Source organism: Heptranchias perlo, chromosome 28 (assembly GCF_035084215.1).
Source record: "Heptranchias perlo isolate sHepPer1 chromosome 28, sHepPer1.hap1, whole genome shotgun sequence".
Classification (NCBI taxonomy): Eukaryota; Metazoa; Chordata; class Chondrichthyes; order Hexanchiformes; family Hexanchidae; genus Heptranchias; species Heptranchias perlo.
In genome coordinates this window covers 24,129,698-24,152,452 of record NC_090352.1, presented here as the reverse complement: position 1 = coordinate 24,152,452, position 22,755 = coordinate 24,129,698, and the positions used below count along the sequence as shown (strand labels likewise).

At 41.7% G+C, this 22,755-nt stretch overlaps 1 protein-coding gene across 1 annotated transcript in view; it reads right to left on the bottom strand.

The window, feature by feature from the left end:
* The window catches only part of supt6h (SPT6 homolog, histone chaperone and transcription elongation factor), a 67,647-nt gene extending 45,402 nt beyond the window's left edge, over positions 1 to 22,245 (bottom strand). Inside the window, exons 1-9 of the mRNA XM_068008227.1 lie at positions 22,146 to 22,245; positions 21,401 to 21,517; positions 15,886 to 16,047; positions 15,341 to 15,411; positions 12,855 to 13,047; positions 8,858 to 8,942; positions 4,495 to 4,771; positions 2,274 to 2,375; positions 30 to 146 (exon numbers count right to left, since the gene is read on the bottom strand). Coding sequence (XP_067864328.1) covers positions 30 to 146; positions 2,274 to 2,375; positions 4,495 to 4,771; positions 8,858 to 8,942; positions 12,855 to 13,047; positions 15,341 to 15,411; positions 15,886 to 16,047; positions 21,401 to 21,506 — 1,113 coding nt within the window. The 5' untranslated portion in view covers positions 21,507 to 21,517; positions 22,146 to 22,245. The remainder of the gene's footprint in view (positions 1 to 29; positions 147 to 2,273; positions 2,376 to 4,494; positions 4,772 to 8,857; positions 8,943 to 12,854; positions 13,048 to 15,340; positions 15,412 to 15,885; positions 16,048 to 21,400; positions 21,518 to 22,145) is intronic.
* Positions 22,246 to 22,755: the final 510 nt, after the last annotated feature.

Below are 22,755 nucleotides of genomic sequence, written 5' to 3'. Positions count from 1 at the left end.
CCATGACAAACAGCAGCAAATGGAAGTACCTCAAAGTGCTGGTTCCTCATAAAATTGAGTGCTTCTTTTATCTTCTGGATAGTAGTGGGACCTTTTCGGCTAAAGTTGCTAGCACCCTGGCCACGATCCAGGTAATCTAAGCTCTCCTGTGACAGTAAAAAGATGTTTTGGTAACAAGAGGTCCCAAAAACAAATTATGTTAATTTGACAAACTGACCTTTCATCAGAAGTGAAAGGAACTATTGAATATTGCTTCAACAGCAATATTTTCTAGAGTTTCTTTAAAAAGTTGATCTTAGAAACAAGTAAACAGTTATGCTTAAACTACAGCAATACAGATATGTTCTTTATGAACTGTGATGTCAAAGAAACACTTCTGAATCACACTTTTCCAGGCAGCTCCCTCAATGGCAATGAGTAGCTGGGTTAGACAGATCAGGAAGGCCCCAAAATGTCTCAAGTATGTGCAGCTGCAGCTCCCAGAGAAAGAGAGAGGGCGCGAGCAAGCGGGGGAGGGGGGGAGAGAGAGAGAGAGCGCGAGCAAGCAGGGGAGAAAGAGAGAGGGTGCGAGCAAGCGGGGGAGAAAGAGAGAGGGTGCGAGCAAGCGGGGGAGAAAGAGAGAGGGTGCGAGCAAGCGGGGGTGGTGGGGGGGGGGAGAGAGAGATAGGGCACGAGCAAACGGGGGAGAGAGGGCGCGAGCAAGCGGGGGAAGAGAGAGAGGGCGCGAGCAAGCAGGAGAAGGAGGTCATTTAACTCTTTGAAAGAGCTATCCAATTAGTCCCACACCCGTGCTCTTTCCCAATAGCCCTGCATACTTTTCCTTTTCAAATATATATCCATTTCCCTTTTGAAAGTTACTATTGAATCTGCTTCTACTACCCTTTCAGGCATTGCACCCAGATCATCACAACTTGCTGCATAAAAAAATTTCTCCTCATCTGTGCTCTAGTTCTTGTTCCAATTACCATAAATCTGTAGCCTATGGTTACCGACCCTCCTGCCAGTGAAACAGTAGTCTCTCCACGTAACGGACGTCCCTCATCCCTGGTACCATTCTAGTAAATTTCCTCTGCTCCCTCCCCAAAGTCTTAACATCCTTCCTAAAGTGTGGTACCCTGAATTAGACACGATTCTCCAGCTGAGGCTTAAGCAGTGATTTATAAAGATTTAGCATATCTTCCTTGCTTTTGTACTTTATGCTTCTATTTATAAAGTCCAGGATCCCGTATGCTTCTTTAACAGCTGTATCTCCTTATTTTGCCACCTTCAAAGATTTGTGTATCAATGCCTTCTGGACTGGGGTGTGGAGGGGGAAAGGAGAAAGAATTATCCTTCTCCACATTAATTTACCATCTAGGTCATGCTGAACATTAAGAACTTGAACATTTATATACTTAGATCAAACATTAAAAATATAGCAATAAGCCCCATTTTCCTCTTCAGCCCCCTGCTATGCCCCAGACTGGCATGGCCTACTGCAGTACTCTGCACCTGCCAGAGTAGGAGTCTCCCCAAACTTCCTACTTGACCCAGGTGGCCTCTGTTACAGGCCCTGCCCTCCCCCAAGGTGGGCTTTGCACTAGGATTAAGGGGTGAGGGGGTTGGAAACAGGAGCATAGATGCAGGCTGCTGGCACTGTAGCCTTCAAACTGCTGCTGGAGAGCAGCAGTCAAAAGATCATGAAGCTCAAAGATCGTGCTGGAAGTGGAATCCTACATATCAGCAGCATCCATGCATCTTCAGGGTCTTCTGGAACCTTCCAGGCCCTCTGGTATGAGGAGGGTTCCATTGCACGTGCAAAAGCCAAATCACTGGGGCATCTCTTTGTTTGGACACCATGCAGGCTGACTTATGGAAGTGAAGCAGAAGAGTCCTATTGCAGGCCCAGAAAGAGTCCTGCCCATTTTGGGAATCCTCTGGATATTCCGGGTCAGTGTTGTAGGGACAAGGACCTGAAAAAAAAGTCTCTGCTGCCTTTTCTCCTTGCTGCACCTGGGAATGGAGGAAAATACCCTCTAGTTTGTTCCACTGAAATGCTAGTATTAGGCATGTATTTATCTTCATTGTATTTTAAGCTAAGGAAGACCTTCATACAACCACCCAGAGCCTAGGTTATCTTAACAGCAATCTCAGCAACCTTATATAAATAAGTAGTAAATTGGCACACTGCACACTAACTATCGTTTACTAGCCATACCTTTACATAATATTTTTTTAAAAAAAGTACAAGGAAACATCTTTTGAATGCTTGGAAAATGGATCTGGACTCCAACCTGTAAAGAAATGGTAGGCGTTGAGAAAGCATTTCTGTAAATCCACTCGGCCTCTTCCTCTAGCTCATCATCTTCAGCTGGTTTGACTGGAATGGCACGAAGCTGTTGAAAGAAAATTTAATCAAGCTGTTTTAACCATTACTATACTTGGTTGCATTAACATGTTATAGCCATTCCATTAAATATTTACCATAGGACCAATTAGGATTATATGCTACAAAACTAGCAAGAAATGAACCTCAGGGACTTCTTAAAATTTGTTCTCCGGATGAGAGACACTCTGGTAAGGCTGCATTTTTTGCCCCTCCCCAGTTGGCCTGTGAGGTGGTGGTAGGCCTTCTTTGAACCACTGTAGTCCTTGTGGTGATGGTGCTAGGTAGGGACCATGAAGGAAGGGCAATATATGTCCAGGTCAGGATGCGTGCGACTTGGAGGGGAACTTGAAGGTGATGGAGTTCCCATTTCTATTCTTGTTCTTCTCGGTGGTACAGGTCACAGGGTAGGGGAAGTGCTATTGAAATAACCTTGGGGAGTTAAGCTGCTAGATCAATGCTTTAATTGTCGCAGTTAGCAGTGATAATGCCACTCGACATGATGGAGGATCAACTCATGGTGGAGATCAGACTGTCGTCACAAGGACTGTGCAGTAGTCACTTCTATCAAAGCTATCATGAACAGATGTGTCTGCAACAGGTAGATTGGAGAGAGCAAGGTCAAGCAGCTTACTTCCTTGTGTGGCTCTCTCACCACCTGACCAGTCTGACAGCAATATCCATCTGGACTCAGCCTGTAGTGAGGCACTCTTGCAGTGGGCATAAAAGATCCCAACTCAGAGTATATTCTGTGCCCTTGCTTCCCTCAAAACATGCCACTAGGTGATCTTCAATATGGAGGAACACTGATTGGTCAGTTGGTGATCCTTGACTTTGCTGGACCTGAAGCCATGAGACTTCATGGGGTCCAGGTTCAATGTTTAGTTCTCCCAGGACCACTCCCACCCAATGGTATCTCACTGTACCCCTCCTCTGGTGAATCTATCCAGCTGGTAGGACTGGACATACCCAGGTGTCCAGGATGTTGGCTGATAGATATAATTCTGAGCACAGCTATGTCAGGCTTGTTACTTAATTTGTCTGTGGAACAGCTTTCCCAATTTGAGCACCTGCTCCCAGATGTTAGTGACGGGAACTTAGTAGGGTCGATTGGATTGAGATTACCTTAGTCTTATCCTGATGAATCATTGTCAATAGGTCCATCCAATTGCCTAATTATTGAATTATGTAGCCATTTAAAAAAAAAACGGCTGGCTTGCTAGGCAACTTCAGAGGAGATTAAAAATTAATCTGTAGCTCTATTGGTAGAGCATTGGGATCAGACTCCTAACCTAGAGTCGAGGACCTGAAACTAACTCCACATTCAGACTTGCTGACATTCCCCGACTCAAGTTTTATTAAGTTATTAAATGGAAAATCAGGAGTGGCTATTGATAAATCCCAGCATGTATTATTGTATTATTTACAAAATTTATAAAAGAAGTCCAATTAAAAAAATAGCACATATTTAATACGACAAAATATTTTGGCAAAACAAGAATACATAATCCAGTGAGTGAATGATAACTTCAAAGAATTTAAATTTTGTGTTGCACACGGTTTAGGATTAGGACAAAACAGAGTTGCAGTATTCAACTCTCACAATGCAAGACTCAATTTACATAGAAACTAGACACTGCAGGTTTACAATGTAAAATACATTTTCCAGTGATTTACTCTGCTATTTGGTAAAAAAAATTAAAATAAAAACTAATGGCTCAAATAAATGAAATTTTAAACCGTTGAATCCTGTTTTCAAGCATCGCATAGGAGTTTCTCTTTGTTTATCAAGCATTCGGAGCAATGCATTTGTAACTCGATTTTCCCCTCTCCAGTCAAATTGATTAAATCTGAACTAAAGCTCATCCAAGGGACTATTCAAACAGGGCAGTGTATAAAATTACAGATGTGTAATGTGAACACATGCAGTGTTAGTCCATGTGTTCACAATGATAACGATGAGAAACACAGGTACATTATACGGTGTGGTTCTTGTGTTTCAGAAATCAACCAAAATTACCCACTTTTGAAGCTTTAAAAGCTTTCCTTTTCCTGAAACTTTTATAACCCCCCAAACTTAAAACAAAGTTAAAGCACTTGGCCCCTTTCCTTCAAAATGTTGCACTAACCTGGAATCTCTCCGGCATGTCTGTTACTCTGATCTCATTGTCCTGGTCTGTGAGGTGACTGCTCTCCAGCTCACTGGGCTCATAGATCTCAAAGATACTACGGCGGCTGACACGTTTTTTGGTGGTTTTCTTTGGGCGAACCCTCGTTTCTCCTTCTCCTAATTGCTCATCTTCAAACTCATATTCATCCTCCAGTTCCTCATCATACTCATTATATTTTTCAAACTCATCATAATCAAAATCTACTCCAAAGATCTCCTGAGCTTCTTGAAGAGCACTGCAATTAAAATTAAAATCACACTGTAGATAGATAGCAGTTTAAGATTGCCACTGGGTAAAACAATATGTTCGTTTTGCTCACAGTTGGGAATGCGAGACTGAAAGATAATCGAACTATCTAATCTTGGTGGCCATAAATGCTTTGCAACTACCATGAAACCCATTGTTCTTTCCAGAATAATTTCTCAATATAATGCTCCACAATCTCGATGGCTATATCATCACACTTGCAATGAAATCACTTATAGTTCATTATAAACTGCTTCAAAAACTTACTAGAAGCACAAGTTACTTTACCTTTAACCAGCCTGACCAAAAAAAAATTCCCTCTGCCTCGTCCCCTCCCGCTCTAATTTCGAGAGGCCTTCAAACCCTTACACTGGGCCTTCGGTTCCCTATCCTAGCCTTTCCGATTCCCTTCAATTTTCCTGTATTTGGTGCCCTTTCCTCCTCAACGTAAAGCGTTCAGATATCTTCCTGCATGCGAGGAGGTCTATATAAATGCAAGCTGTTGTTGGCTCAAAGAAGTGGCGTCCATATGCCAGATCCCTGCACTTATACTTTTAAGTTTGTTTCTTATGTTTCTTATCCACCATTCTTCTCTTGGGATTAGGGAATCAGATTTAGTTACGTAGATGCAAGAAGTCAGCGCACAGACAATGGCTTTTAGAATCCTTAAGCCACTTGTACACTGGCACTCAGTGCCAGTGTGAAAGTGGCTAAAGGGTCACATTGGAAGAGACTTGGACACCAGATTTTGAATTGTGGCAGTATCATTTTTAAAAGACTTAGCATTATAACTACAATACCAATTTAAATATAACTAACCTCTGCTTTCTGAAATATAGTTGCTATTTCTAAGCTTGTTTATACAATCTCCTTTCACTGAGGACTCAATACAAAATATCATATCCAAAGTACAAGGCTTCAAGGCTTGGGGAACGTTGCACACATTTTATTTAGACGCTAAAATGTTCCCATCTTGTTTCCCTTCATAATTTGTTACTTTTATTTGCTTGTATGACTCAGAAGAACAGTGCATTATTTTATATCTCGTGATACAACTGTGAACAAGAACTCAAAAGTAAAATACTGTGGATGCTGGAAATCTGAAATAAAAACAGAAAATGATGGAAATACTCAGCAAGTCAGGCAGCATCTGCAGAGAAAGAAACAGAGTTAATGTTACAGGTCAATGACCCTTCATCAGAACTGGCAGAAGTTGAAGATTAAACAGTTTTTATGCAAGTACAGAGCCAGAGAAAGGGGGAGGGGAGGAGGAAAGAAAAGGGAAGGTCTCTGATAGGGTGGAGGGCAGGAGTGATTAAATGACAAAAGGGATGATGGTGCAAGGCAAGGAGGGTGATAATGGAGCAAGTAAAGAAACTAAAGATGGGTCTAGAGGAGCTGTAAATGGCAATATCAAAACCATTACCAGCACTGGCTGTCCAGATAAAATGGGAGCAGTGGTTCTGATCTGTAGTTATTGAAATCAATGTTAAGTCCAGAAAGTTGTAAAAGTGCCTAATTAAAAGATGAGGTGCTGTTCCTCGAGCTTCATTGGAACAGTGTAAGAGGCCAAGGTCAGAAAGGTCAGAGTGGGAGTGGGACAGGGAATTAAAATGGCAAGCGACCGGCAAGTCAGGGTTACACTTGCGGACTGAGCGGAAGCACTGGTGTGGAAGGTGGCATTGTCAGAACACATGCGATGGAGATGGAGAAACCGGAAGAAGGGAAGAGAGTCCTTACAGGAAGCGGGGTGGGAGGAAGTGTAATCAAGGCAGCTGTGGGAATCAGTGGGCTTATAATGAATATTGGATGACAGCCAACAGGACTGCCCCAGGAGATCCATTGTTTCAGCCTGTTCTTGCCCCACGGAACTTATTTCCTTCCATCTTGACTCTTTTTTCTCCTCTTGTCCAGTCTCTTCTGACCTACATCTGCGAGTGACTCTTCCAACGCCCTCCGTCTCTTTAACAGTTTCTAGTTCCCCGGCCCTAACTGTCTTCTTTTCACCATGGACGTCCAGTCCCTCTACAACTCCATCCCCCATCAGGACGGCCTGCGGACCCTCCACTTCTTCCTTGAACTGAGGCCCAACCAGTCCCCATCTACCACCACCCTCTTCCGCCTGGCTGAGCTTGTTCTTACAGTGAACAACGTCTCCTTTGACTCCACTCACTTCCTCCAAATAAAAGGTGTTGGTACGGGAACCCGTATGGGTCCCAGCTATGCCTGCCTTTTTGTCGGATACGTGGAACATTCCTTGTTCCAGTCCTACTCAGATCCCCTCCCTCACATTTTTCTCCCAGTATATTGACGACTGTATCGCTGCGGCTTCCTGCTCTCGGCCCGAAATGGAAAATTTCAGCAATTTTGCTTCTAATTTCCACCCTTCCCTCGCCTTAACCTGGTCTATCTCCGACTATTCCCTTCCTCGATTTCTCTATCTCCATTTCTGGGGATAGGTTGTCAACCAATATCTATTATAAGCCCACAGGTTCCCACAGCTACCTTCCTCCCACCCCGCTTCTTGTAAGGACTCTATTCCCTTCTCCCAGTTTCTCTGTCTCTGTCGCATCTGTTCTGACGATGCCAACTTCCACACCATTGCTTCAGGTATGTCTTCCTTTTTCCTCAACTGAGGATTCCCCTCCATTGTTGTTGACAGTCCTATTTCCCGCTCTTTTGCCCTCAACACTTCCCCTCCTTCCCAGAACGATGAAAGGGTCACCCTTGACCTCATCTTTCACCCCACCAGCCTCCACATTCAACGTATCATCCTCTGCCACTTCCAGCGCGATCCCGCCACCAAACACATCCTTCCGTCTCCTCCCTTTCAGCATTCTGAAGGGACCACTCCCTCCGCGACACCCTGGTCCACTTTTCCGTCACCCCCAACACCTGTTCTCCTCCCCACGGCAGCTTCCCATGCGAGCGCAGGAGATGCAACACCTGCCCTTTCACCTCCTCCCTTCCCATCGTCCAAGACCGTAAACACTCCTTCCAGGTGAAACAGCGATTTACTTGTACTTCTTTCAATTTAGTATACTGTATTCGCTACTTACAATGCGGTCTCCTCTACATTGAAGATACCAAACGCAAATTGGGTGATTGCTTTGCTGAACACTCCTGCTCAGTCCGCAAGCGTGACCCTGACCTATCGGTCGCTTGCCATTTTAATTCCCGGTCCCGCTCCCACTCTGACCTCTCTATCCTTGGCCTCTTACACTATTCCATTGAAGCTCAGCAGAAGCTTGAGGAACAGCACCTCATATTTCGATAAGGCACTTTACAACCTTCTGGACTCAACACTGATTTCAATAACTTCAGATCATAACCGCTGCTCCCATTTTTTCAGACAGCAAGTTCTGGTAATGGTTCTGATATTGCCATTTACAGCTCCTCTATACCCATCTTTGGTTTCTTTACTCGTCCCATTACCACCCTCATTACCATCATCCCTTTTGTCATTTAATCACTCCTGCCTTCCACCATATCAGAGACCTTCCCTTTTATTCTTTCTTTCCTCCCCTCAGCTCTGTACTTGCTTAAAAACTGTTTAATCTTCAACTTCTGCCAGTTCTGATGAAGGGTCGTCGACTTGAAACGTTAACTCTGTTTCTCTCTCCACAGATGCTGCCTGACTTGCTGACTATTTCCAGCATTTTCTGTGAACAAGAACTTCCTGTTTACACTGAATTCTGTGAAACTGTTGCATAAAGCTTACCAGGTGTGAATAGGAAATCACTTTTAAATACACAATGTGCATGACAAAATGCATTAACTAAATGATGCTATACTAATTATGTGCAGATTATGTAGGATTTTTACATTTAATTTGAAACTGGACAAGGAACAAGCTTTAAAAACACATTTTTTCCCATGACATATAGAAAATGTTACTTTGCAGCAACTTTGCTTTGTTGTGCATTTTGGTGTTTAAACTTACCTAACAAGAAACAAAAGGATTATACGCTTAGCAATTTTCCTTCAGAGTTAGTTACCAAGTGCTGTCTTGATAAAACAATAGAGAATGCTGGGTGGCTTATAGTTCATTAATTGTATCGAGCATTTTACTTACGCATCTGTGTACCCTGGGAACTTTCTCTTCCATTTTGGTTTCTTGAGTGGCTGCCCATCATCATCAACAATAAAGTCATCAATATCTGCATTAAATGAGAAGTCAGTTCAAAAGTATCCAAATTTCTGTTCCTTGATTCTTGTAACACAGGTTTTGTTTATAGAGATGACAGTCTGATATACCTCAGGGTGTGCACCCAACTTTATTTCAGTGGCAACACTACAACTACAAGAGTATGATATTGTTGCTGTCACAGAGACATGGTTGAGGGAGGGGCAAGACTGGCAGCTCAATATTCCGGGGTACAGAATCTTCAGGCGAGACAGAGGGGGAGGTATAAGAGGAGGGGGGGTTGCAATATTAATTAAAGAATCAATTACTGCCATAAGGAGGGATGATATATTAGCAGGTTCCTCTAATGAGGCCATATGGGTGGAGCTTAAAAACAAAAAGGGGGCAAGCACTTTGATGGGAGTGTACTATAGGCCCCCAAACAGTCAGGGGGAGATAGAGGAACAGATATGTAGGCAAATCTCAGAAAATTGTGCAAATAATAGGGTAATAATAGTGGGGGATTTCAACTTCCCCAATATTAACTGGGATACTCAGAGTGTAAAAGGCTTAGAGGGTATAAAATTCTTAACGTGCATCCAGGAGAGCTTTTTGAGCCAGCATGTAGAAAGTCCTACAAGAGAGGGGGCGGTACTGGACCTAATTCTAGGGAATGTGGCCAGCCAAGTGGAAGAAGTGCTAGTAGGTGAGCACTTTGGTGACAGTGACCATAATTCGGTGAGATTTAAGGTGGTCATGGAAAAGGATAGGGAGGGGCCGGAAATAAAGGTTCTAAATTGGGGGAAGGCCGATTTTAATAGGATAAGGCAGGATCTGGCCAAAATGGACTGGGATCAGCTGCTTGTAGGAAAATCCGCATCGGAGCAATGGGAGTCTTTCAGAAGGGAGATTGAGACCATAAAATGGCAACATGTTCCCGTAAAGGTCAAGGGTGGTTCCAAGAACTCCAGGGAACCTTGGATGTCAGGGGATATACGAGAATGGATTAGGAAAAAAAGGAGGGCTTTTGGCAGATACAAAAGGCTAAAGACGGAGGAAGCCCTAGAGGAGTACAAAAAGTGCAGGGGGATACTTAAAAAGGAAATTAGGAGATCAAGGAGGGGCCATGAAATAACACTGGCGAGCAGAATAAAGGAAAATCCTAAGATGTTTTATAAGTATATTAAGGGTAAGAGGATGACTAGGGAAAAAATAGGGCCCATTAGGGACAAAAATGGCAATCTGTGTGTGGAGCCGGCAGATGTAGGAGGGGTTCTAAATGAATTTTTTGCATCTGTTTTCACTATGGAGAAGGACGATGTAGACAGAAATACGGCAGGGGGACCGTGATATACTCGAACATATTAACATCGAGCAGGAGGAGGTATTGGCGGTTTTAGCAGGCCTAAAAATGGATAAATCCCCAGGCCCGGACGAAATGTATCCCAGGCTACTGTGTGAGGCAAAGGAGGAGATTGCGGGGGCTCTGACACATATATTCAGAACCTCTCTGGCCACAGGGGATGTGCCAGAGGACTGGAGAACCGCTAATGTAGTACCATTATTCAAGAAGGGGAGTAGGGAAAAACCAGGGAACTACAGGCCAGTGAGCCTAACATCAGTGGTAGGAAAATTATTGGAAAAAATTCTGAAGGACAAAATTAGTCTCCACTTGGAGAAGCAAGGATTAATCAGGGATAGTCAACATGGCTTTGTCAAGGGAAGATCATGTCTGACTAATTTGATTGAATTTTTTGAGGGGGTGACGAGGCGTGTGGATGAAGGTAACGCAGTGGATGTAGTATACATGGATTTCAGTAAGGCCTTCGATAAAGTCCCGCACAGGAGACTGGTCAAGAAGGTACGAGCCCATGGAATCCAGGGTGCCTTGGCACTTTGGATACAAAACTGGCTTAGTGGCAGAAGGCAGAGGGTGATGGTCGAAGGTTGTTTTTGTGACTGGAAGCCTGTGGCCAGTGGGGTACCACAGGGATCGGTGCTGGGTCCCTTGCTGTTTGTGGTCTACATTAATGACTTGGATATGAATGTAAAAGGTATGATCAGTAAGTTCGCTGATGATACAAAAATTGGTAGGGTGGTAAATAGCGAGGAGGATAGCCTCAGTCTGCAGGACGATATAGATGGGTTGGTCAGATGGGCGGAACAGTGGCAAATGGAATTTAACCCGGAAAAGTGCGAGGTGATGCACTTTGGAGGGACTAACAAGGCAAGGGAATACACAATGAATGGGAGGACCCTAGGCAAGACAGAGGGTCAGAGGGATCTTGGTGTGCAAGTTCACAGATCCCTGAAGGTGGCGGAACAGGTAGATAACGTGGTAAAGAGGGCATGTGGGATACTTGCCTTTATTAGCCGAGGCATAGAATATAAGAGCAAGGAGGTTATGATGGAGCTGTATAAAACACTGGTTAGGCCACAGCTGGAGTACTGTGTGCAGTTCTGGTCGCCACACTACAGGAAGGATGTGATCGCTTTGGAGAGGGTGCAGAGGAGATTCACCAGGATGTTACCAGGGCTTGACCGCTTCAGCTATGAAGAGAGACTGGGAAGATTGGGTTTGTTTTCCTTGGAGCAGAGGAGGCGGAGGGGGGACATGATTGAGGTGTACAAAATTATGAGGGGCACAGATAGGATGGATACTAAGGAGCTTTTTCCCTTCGTTGAGGGTTCTATAACAAGGGGACATAGATTCAAGGTAAAAGGCGGGAGGTTTAGAGGGGATTTGAGAAAGAACTTTTTCACCCAGAGGGTGGTTGGAGTCTGGAACTCACTGCCTGAAAGGGTTGTGGAGGCAGGAACCCTCACAACATTCAAGAAGCATTTGGATGAGCATTTGAAATGCCATAGCATACAAGGCTACAGACCAAATGCTGGAATATGGGATTAGAGTAGACAGGGTTTGATGGCCGGCGCGGACACGATGGGCCGAAGGGCCTCTATCCGTGCTGTATAACTCTATGACTCTATGTTTTACATTTATGCAAAAGCAGAAAGAACACTTAAAATGTCCTGCAACAAAGCTTAAAGATGACCCATAGAGAGATTACATGCCAACAGAATCTAATCAGTAATAGCTCCAATAATAATGAAACAAACTTCAAAAATATTGCTTATGTTAAGAAATGTATTCAAATTCCAACATTTGTTTTGTCTGAGTCCTGAATCACTTCATGGAGTAAATTCACATGCTCAAAAATATGGTCACCATTACTGTGACTGCTCTTGGCTTCAACATTAACTTATCCATTACAGTACAACCAAGCAAAATTCAAGCTCAAATCAAAGGGTGCGGGGGGGGGGCGGGGGGAGGGGCGGGTGGAGAGGAGGAAAAATAACATACTAGCAAATTTTGTTGACCAGTACACAAGCAGTAGATAAAGAGAGAATCCATTGCAGGGGAAGCTCAGTCATTTTTTTTCTATCTGTTGGCTTATGAAACACAACCTCAATACAAACAAGGTTGTTTTCTGAACCAACTGGAGTATGGGTGTTAAATTTATTCAAAATTTCATATGAATTCAATGTCTAGTTCTACAGTAAATACAACATGCAAAGTGCGGATAGTGGCAATTTTTGAGTCTGCACAATTTACTCTTTGCAGCCATCCAGATTTAGGTGACAAGTCATGAGAAAATGGGACTCCTTAATTTCACAGTGCTACATCAGATTCTAGGGTCACTTTCTTTTCAGGCAGGATTAATATACCCTCATGTGGAACAAACCAAAATATGATTCGACCACGTAGCTGTATTGAAGTACAAGTCATTCAGTATTGAAAATGTAAAAGATAAAATTTAATTTTGTTTTTTTGAGAGCTTCCACAATTAACACAAGAAATCCGAATCTTTTGTTCATTCCCTAATGTCAACAGGCTTCCATTCTTAATATCTGCACGATGTCATAATTGTAGTAGGCCCAAACATACCTGACTCCTCCTCTTCCTCCTCCTCCTCCTCCTCAGGAGCTACTACTGGTGCTTCAACCTGCTCTCCTTCTTCCCCATCAAACTCTGGGAAAAGTTCATCAGCAATAGCCTCTTTCTCATGTCCCTTCTTTGCAATTTCTTCTTCCTCTTCATCATCATCATCGGATACTTTTTTCACACGCCTGAATTTTCGCTACAAAATAATGGGAGTTATTATTCAGCTTTTGAAATTGAATTGCTAAAGGAATATTTATTACTGATAATCTTTAGATCAGACAGAAGCAGGCTGCATAAAAGAGGCAGTCACACAGCAGTTGCTGGAAGATAGTCACCATCCTACTTAAAAATCAAGTACAGCAGTAAACCATAAAAATAAAAGGTCAATTATTTTTTAAACATCTATTTTTTGAATTGCACAGCTAACTTGAAGATGCTTAATTCTGCTACAATGATTACCACATAGATATGGAGAATGATTTGTAATTAACATGTCAAGAGAAGAATTTTCAGTTTAATTTTATTTTCTGTAAATATTGTACTTGTTTCAGGACTATGTGGGGAGATTTTATACGGTACAGTGAAACCTGTAAATTAGGGACTCCCAAGGGACTTGCATCAGGTGTCCTTTATTTGCAGGTGTCCCAATTTTCAAAATGGTCATTGTATGTATAATAAATTATTTGGGACTGTCAATGAGTGTCCTTTTTTGGCAGGTGTCCTTTTGTATAGGTTTCAGTGCATATAAAATTACTATGGGACTAGATTGTGTTCCTATTGATATATTATTTCAATTTGCTAAGATTGGGTAAGACCATGGATCATGTGGGTATAAGCTATGCAAGGGTAGGGTTCGATTAGCTGTTAGGTGGTTCTTCTTTTCCTAGAGGATAGTAGACCATTGAAACAAGTTGCCAGCTCGTGTGGTGAGTGCTGACTCTCTACAAACCTTCAAAAGAAAGCTGGACGTCTCCTGGCTGGGGTGGAGATCACGTCTTATAAAAAGGTAGGTGAAATACTAGGTAATATGATCATCTGGACGAGCTTTCAACCACCGAAGAGGTAAGGGGGTTGAAGAGGAATTCCCCCCCCCACTAATTAGCCTTGAGTTATTATCTGATATTTCGCCTCTCCCAGATCACATGGCTACTGGTGGGTAGGGTCTAATCAGGAGACTTCAGCATCACAACATTGTGGGGCAGACATGATGGGCCAGATGGTCTTCATCTGATCATCATTTCCATCTGTTCACATCATCCTACACTTACGAAATATAAATTTACAATTTTTTTTCTGAAGCAATTTCATTTATTTTAATTCTTTTTGTTATTGTCTAAAATTCCAAAGTACAGATCAAATTGCCAGAGGACAGCAGTCACTTACAACTTGGCCATTCAGATTGAGGCCTTAATGTTGAAGGGCAGTGATCATTTTTCTCCTGTAAATGTGTCTTATGGTGAGAAGATTGTGATGGGCAAGGTAGGTTTGGTTATTTGACTTTCTGGGTACTCAAAAGCTGATAGAGTGGTTCCAAGTGAGAAAAATATACATGGAAAGCCAAAAGCTGAGTCAGTTGGGACTGAACAAGGGAAAAACTGACAACACAGACAGCTGCAGAGGAGAGTGTACAACAGCGAGCCCTTGTGATCTCTAGGGCCAGATTGGTTATAATTCATTTAAAGACGATTCCACTGAATTAATGTTAAAACTTTACTGAAACCCCTAGTTATTTTGGGCTCATCAGACCTTATCTAAAAACTCACAATTGTAATTACAGAATTCAGCACGGCTCTCCTCTCAAGATTTTATTCCATTTATTTAAAATTTGACGCTTGTTAAATTTTGTGAAGGCAGCCAATTAAAACTCTGACATTTATTCAATGCCAGCTTGATGCAAAACAAATGCCAATTATTCATAATTCTTTGCTGAGTTGGTTTTTCAAGGTCTTAACTGAGATTTTCTGAGCTTCAGTTTCGCACAAATCACTTCAATTATACTGAAAAATTGCTTCAGTTTAGCACTGTGGTCACCAATATACTAATAGGAAGGTTTGCACCTAAGCTAATGGTTTAATTTTTGCTTGCGTGAAACTCTTAATTCATCACCTCAAATTGTACCCACCACTAACTGTGATAGACCTGTAATGTTCAATAGCTCCCCAACCCTTGCGTTGCATTGCTCTAAATACTCTTCTCTAACTGCACTAAAATCTGTAACTGTACCAATGGGAGCTGAACAAATATGAATTTCAAGTATACAATGATACAAAAAATTCAAAGGCTCACCATTATGCTTTGTTGAAATCCTGACGACAAACCTGGCTTAATATTTATTTCTTTTGAACATTTACAGTGTTTCAACATATTGTAACTGGAAGTAATAGTTTTTTTTCCTTTTGATAAACATAAAAATTCAACTACTTTTTGATTAGATATTAAGTTCGGGATTACCAAATAGCTTTCAGTTAAACCAAAAGAATTAGCTTTACCCTTTTGACTTTAACACCCAAGTTTTCCTCAATGAGGTCAAAATCATCATCTTCCAGCCTGTCGTCATAAGCTGCACATAGTGAGAAAACAATTAACATTTGTATCATATCATGGAATCTCTAAAATATTGTAATGTTTCTATTATTCATTGTGTTTTTGTTAAAAAATTACTATATGTTGTTTCAGCAGAATATTCACTAATATCTACTCAAATAGTTTGACATCACTGTCTTTTCCCATGCAAGAGTACATTTCACCACCTTGTGAAAATCCTGGTGTTGACTGCCTCCCTCTTCCAATAAAATGGTTATGTAATCAAGAATTTCTAGATTACAAGACAATATTTGCAGACATATTTCAAAAATGGAATCTTTACAGGAGACTTTAAAAAACTTATATACTTTAAAATTCTCCAAGGTGGTGTGAACTCTGTGTGAGCCAAGCAAACGTGTTACAAGTATTAACAAGAAAGAAAAATATCAATGTCTTAGCCTTGTAGTCTCTGAATTTCTACCATAGAAAAATAATTGATTTTAAAACTGACTTTTACGCTTTCTTTTCTTAGCGATAGCGTCTGAACCTCCAGAACCTTCACTCCCTGCATCGTCATCCTCCTCCTCATCGTCCTCTTCTAAATCATCATTAATGAAGTCCTTTAAATTTCCCTGCTCATCCTGGTCATCAGCATTTTCATCCTCCTCCTCCTCTGTAGGGGTGAACACAAGAACTATAAGCAACTTGAAAATGAAGTTAAGATTCATAGCTCCTCAAACTGGAGCTATAACTAGTTAAACCAAGTATGATTTAAAACTTAAGAGTCTGACATGATGACGAGCTCCTCTTCTGCCACCTTCACCTTTGTGCCCACTTTTTTGGGCAGGAGGCTCCTACCTGCACAGTGGGCCCTTTCTCCTGTCTTCAGGATTTCTGTTCCACCTCGACCCCTCTTGCTATCTTTTCATTGACAACTGCCGGCGTGACATCGGCCGCTGTCAGTTTTGCCACTCCTCTCACTCACTCAAATCTGTCTCCGTCTGAACTTGCAGCACTCCATTGTCTCAGGTACAACCCGAATATTATCAAACCTGCTGACAGGGAAGACACTGTTGTTGTATGGCGGAAGCACTCTAACTTGCGGAGGCCAAATGCCATCATCTCCAAGACTGACACTGACCTCATCTTTGGAGATCTTCCCTAACCATCTCCTTTTCACTATGGACATTCAGTCCCTCTACACCTCCAGCCCCACCAGGATGGCCTGCGATCCCTCCGCTTCTTCCTTGAACAGCAGCTTAACCAGTTTCCATTCACCACCCACCATTCTCCTCTGCCTGGCTGAACTTGTTCTCACACTGAAAAACTTTTCCTTAAAATCCAGACGACTTCTAAATAAATGGAGTCGCTATGGGAACATGTGAAGGTCCTAGCTGTGCCTGCCTTTTTGTAGTATATGTTGAGCATTCTTTGCTCCAGTTATACTCAGATCCCCTCCCTAACCTCTTCTTCCAATATACAGATGACTGTCGATGATGCTTCTTGTTGTTTCCACGAGCTGGAAAATTTCATTAATTTTGCTTCTAATTTCTACCCCTTCCTTACCTTTGACTTTTCCATTCCTTGACTTCTCTATCTCCATCTTTGGGGATAGATTGATATCTACTATAAGCCCACTGATTCCTTGATTATACTTTTTTCAACCACACTTCCTGAAAGGACTCCATTTCGTTTCCTCAGTTTCTCTGCCTCTGTCACATCTGCTCTGACAATGCCACCTTCCACAACAGAGGTTCCGAAACATCTTCTATTTTTCTCAGCTGAGATCATGGATGATCTGTATCTCAACTCTATTTACCCACCGTTGTTCCATATCTCTTAATACCATTACCAAATAAAATTGCATCAATCTCAGTCTTGAAAATTTCAATTGTCCCAACATCCACAGCCTTTTGGAGGTGCGATTTCCAGATTCCCACTACCCTTTGTGAAAAATGCTTCTTGATTTCACTATTAAATGGCTTAGCTCTAATTTTAAGATTATGCCCTCTTTTTCCGGATTCCCCCCTACTAGAGCAAATAGTTTCTCTCTGTCTACCCCATCGAATCCTCAATTAGATCACCCCTCAACCGTCTAAACTCAAGGAAATACAAGACAAGTTTATGCAACATGTCCTCATAAATTAATCCTTTAAGCCGTGATATTCTTCTGGTGAATCTGCGCTGTGCCCCTTCCAAGGCCAATATATCTTTCCTGAGGTTCAATGTCCAAAACTGAATGCAGTACTCCAGATGGGGTCTGACCAAGGCTTTGTACAAGTGAAGCATCACTGCCACGCTTTTGTATCCCAGCCCCCTTGAGATAAAGGCAAACATTATATGAGTACTTTGCAACAGTTTTTACAGTAGAGGAAGAGGACAAAATACCAGCAGTATAAGGGAACCGAGAAATAAGTCAAAGGGAGGAACTGAGTGGATTAGATACAAGTAAAAAAAATGGTAATGGAGAAACAGTACAATTATGAATTTTTGCCCTTCCAAAATTAGGCTATATTTAGAAAAAAACATTTTGAACTGTACGACTCTTCCATTGACTCGCTCCATCCCATCAAAGAAATATGCATTTTGATATGTATGTACTGTATCAGATCTCCCATGGGGGCTACGCACAATAATTCAGAGGAAATGTTAATTTATGAAGATAGGAGCAATATACGATGTAATGTGCAATTGCTAAGTGGCTTGTCCCTTTAAAGCCACAAGTTTTAATTTCTGTAACATTCTAATTTCAATTAGAGGCTAATTAGTTTTAGAGACATTCTAACTTTGAAGTCAAGGAGATATTTTCTGTTACTGGGGAAGTTTTCCCCAAATGATTGGCTTTTTATTTTACGTACGTTGTTTTAAATACTATAGCGAGACCCCTGAGATTAATCTGGTATTTTCTGTCGTTGAGATGTCTCTGTAGATATAAAATGATTGACTTTATTTATTTTTTGCATGCATGACAAGATGTGACACCTGAAGTATTATGGGCAAATCTTAGATACAAGATTTATTTATATCCTTGCAGATCTCCCATGGCATTGCTCATGGTAAGTTGGATGATATGCTGTTTTATAAGGACATGACTGTCCTACCGTGTAATGCTCAATGCATTATTCTGCTATTGTGGTGGAGCTGCGCCTTTTTAAAAGTGTAATCATTACCTAAACACGGCCTCAGACCAGAGTTGAATTGTTGCTTGATATGCTGCATGAACTTCATTACCTTTGAAGCAAGATTTGACAAGTGGACCACCTTCAGGTACAGAAGCCTGTACAACTGGACTAACAACTTAACGGCTACACAACTGGACTAACAACCCAGACATTGAGAGTTCAAATCCCACCAAGTTGTGAAATTTAATTGAATAAAGATGCCATGTACTCCTTGGAAAATAAGAGTCTAAGTGGGGTAGAGAAGTGAAGGGATCTGGGGGTACAGATACATAAATCACTAAAAGTAACGAAGCAGGTTAATAAGGCCATAAAAAAGCAAACAAAGCACTGGGATTCATTTCTAGAGATAAGGAATTGAAAAGCAGAGAAGTTATGTTAAACATGTATAGACCACACTTGGAGTACTGTGCACAGTTCTGGCCTCCATATTCCAAAAAGGATATAGAGGCATTGGAGAAGGTGTAAAAAAGACTTACAAGGATGATACCAGAACTGAGAGGTCATACCTATCAGGAAAGATTGAACAGGCTGGGGCTCTTTTCTCTAGAAAAGAGAAGGCTGAGGGGTGACCTGATAGAGGTCTTTAAGATTATGAAAGGGTTTGACAGGGGATACGTAGAGAAGATGTTTCCATTTGTGGGGGAGACCAAAACTAGGGCCCATAAATATAAGATAGTCACTAATAAATCCAATAGGGAATTCAGGAGAAACTTCTTTACCAGGAGAGTGGTTAGAATGTGGAACTCGCTACAGCAAGGAGTGGTTGAGACGAATAGTATAAATACATTTAAGGGAAACTAGATAGACACATTTGAGAAAGGAACAGAAGATTATGCTGATCGGGTTAGATGAAGAGGGGAGGGAGGAGGCTCATGTGAAGCATAAACACTGACATGGACCAGTTGGGCCGAATGGCCTATTTCTGTGCTGTACATTCTATGTAAAAATCCAGTAATTTATGGGTGGGCACCAGAAAAGTGACCACGAAAGCTAATGGTTTATCACAAAAACCCAAATGCTTCACCAATGTCCTCCAGGCAGGAACTTGTCGTCCCTATCCGGTATATTGTGTATATATGTCTGCCTGTCTATATATATACATAAAAAATTTCCCAAGTCGATATATCTAGCATTCTTGCCTCTAGGTTGTGGGTTCAAGCCCACTCCATGACCTGAGCATATAATCTCTGCTGCAGTACTGACAGAGTGCTGCATTGTCAGAGGTGCCATCTTTCAGATGAGATGTTAAACCAAAGCCCTAACTACCTGTTCACATTAAAGATTCCATGGCACTATTCAAAGTGGAGAAGCAGGGCAGTTCTCCTGGTTTCCTGGCCAACATTCAGAATTTAGTTTTGGGCACCGAACCTCAGGAAAGATATATTGGCCATGGAAGCGGTGCAGCGCAGATTCACCAGAATGATACAAGGATTTAAAGGGTTCATTTATGAGGACAGGTTGCATAAAATTGGCTTGCATTACCATGAGTTTAGAAGGTCAAGGTAATTAAAAAGATTAAGGGATTTAATAGAGCAGATACAGAGAAACTATTTCCTCTGGTGGGGGAATTAAGAGGCATCATCTTAAAATTAGAGCTGGGCCATTTAGGAGTGAAATCAGGAAGCAATTTTTCACACACAGAGCAGTGGAGATCTGGAACTTGCTGTCCAAAAGGCTGTGGATGCTGGGACAAATGAAATGTTCAAACTTGAGAGTAATAGGTTTTTGTTAGGTACGGGTATCAAGGGATACAGAGCAAAGGCAGGTAAATGGAGTTGAGGTACAGGTCAGCCATGATTTAACTGAATGGCAAAACAGGCTCAAGAAGCTGAATAGCCTATTTCTATGTGGTTATGTCTAGACTTCAACTAAATCTGGCACTCTGGTTAAACAGAATACAATTCCAAGCTCGTTTTTCTTTTTCTCCAAATCCACAAACAAGGATTTCAGAAAGATAGGCTACATATACTAAACTGTGAAAAATTGAGAGTATTTTTGGCACAGACATGTAACACTGCACATTGATGTCATGTGTCATCATCCAAAACCATTGTACGGATGTGTCACAAACAGAAAGAATCCAGGCCTTTGCATTTACATTTCCTTTCTTCCATCTTGCTACAGCTCAGTAAAACTTAATAGTGGTATACATATATTGGGAATTGGATTTCAGAACTGTCTGGTGCTCAATGCCCAGTAAAATCAGGAATTACGACAAGCTGCATTTAACTAGGACAAGTTACTATTTTATTATAAATTTCTTGGAGAAATTGTCCTTCAGGACTCTACCCCTGTATTCAACTAACCTTTACAGTAAGTGAAAGCATGTGTACTGTACATGGTAATATTCAAAAGATTACTCCCAGAACACTTACTGAAGTATGAGCTTAGCTCTATTGGTAGCACAATGGTCTCAAGTCAAAAGACTGTGGGTTTAAGCCCCACTATGAACTTGAGCACATAAAACAGGCTGACACTTCAGTGCAGTGCTGCACTGTCGGAGGTGCGTCTTTTGATTGTGATGTTAAGCTGAGGCCCCATATGTCCTTTCAGGTGGACATAATAAATCATTATTTGAAGAGTAGGGAGGTCAACATCCTCTCAGCCACCACCAAAAACAAATTCTGGTAATTCATTTGCTGTTTGTAGGACCTTGCATGCAAATTGGTCAATAAGTTTGTCTACACACCAGTAACAGCATTTCAAACGTTAGTCATCAGTTGTATAGCACATTGAGACATATGGAGGATTGATGTGCGATGTAAATTAGAGACTGGTTAAGGGATTATAATGGATATCATATGGGGAAAATTCATGTTAATGCTGCCTCATGGTTACACATACCATCATCATCTTCCATGAATTTCTTGGGCTTCTTCTGTACCACTGTTCCTTCTTCATTATACTCTTCCTCAGACTCCTCGGCTTCACTCTCCACAAAGTCAGACATGTTTGCAACCCCTACACAGTGAAAATAGGAAAAGATTTAAGTGAAACACTTAATACATACAGTAATTTAACACTGTAAACAAACATGCAATGGGCCATTCAAAGAGGATTGCTCACTAAATGCATGACAAATCTAAATGATAAAATATTTTATTAGATGATGAAACTATTGTTTGCTGTGAATAATAAGGCTTATATTTTGTAAGATTTTTTAAATACAACTTTAAAGTAATGAAAGCATCTATAAATATGTGCTTTTTTGATATTTTGAGGCAATGCGTCTGGTGGTGTAGGATCAAAATGAGGTCCACATATTAACAAGTGTATTTGCCTAAAGATCTCGCTTGCGTAACCCTAATAATAATTATATGTACACAAAGGGGTCGACTGAAAAATAAGCAGAGATCAGAATCAGTCGAATGGACATGGCCTGAAGTCTTTAAGCGGCCGTTTTTTATCCGATCCAACGCTGGGAGCATTTGCGGCCTAGTGTGGGTTTCAGAACCTCCATCAGATTGCGAAACGGGCAGAAACCACAGCAGCCAGAGACCCCGTGAAACAACGCGGATCACTGCGCTGGCGCCACGGGAACAGTTTACAGAAACAACCCACTTTGAAAAGAATAAAACGAAATCAGCACCTCACTAAAATACAAAGATAAGCGAAACCGCCCGATAATCCCGTCAAAAAAAACCCAAGTCGCAAAAGTGAGCCCAGCACCGACAGGTTTAAAAATGGCCGATCGTGTGCATCCACAAACCTCCCGCCCGGCACATTCATTCCATCAAATCGAGTTCCGGTGCCGGGAGAGGAAATACATATCACAAATAATAAATCTAAGACATCACCAGAAACCAAGCGCCACCTACATGTCAGATCTACCAAACCTCACTCATTTTACGTCGATGTATCTCATTCCTACAAATAAACACAGCTCGACCTGTTTAAATTACTCTATATTGTTTATTTTAACATTTCCATCGTGTTGACAGCTTTACCCACAAGCAGCACAAGTCACTTTATTGACTCCCATAAAATAGGCAGTTTAAAAGCGAGTTAAATGTATCAGTAGGGTGGCACAGACAGAAAAGGAATCCAGGTTTATTGAACTTGTAAGTATCACTAGACTGAACCAGAACTTCCCTCACTATGGATAGTGCTTGGCCTGACATTGGAGCTATTCACAGCAGCATAACGAAGATTGGGAACCCACATCCCATCACTTTGCCACAGCATATTGAAACTCGTGG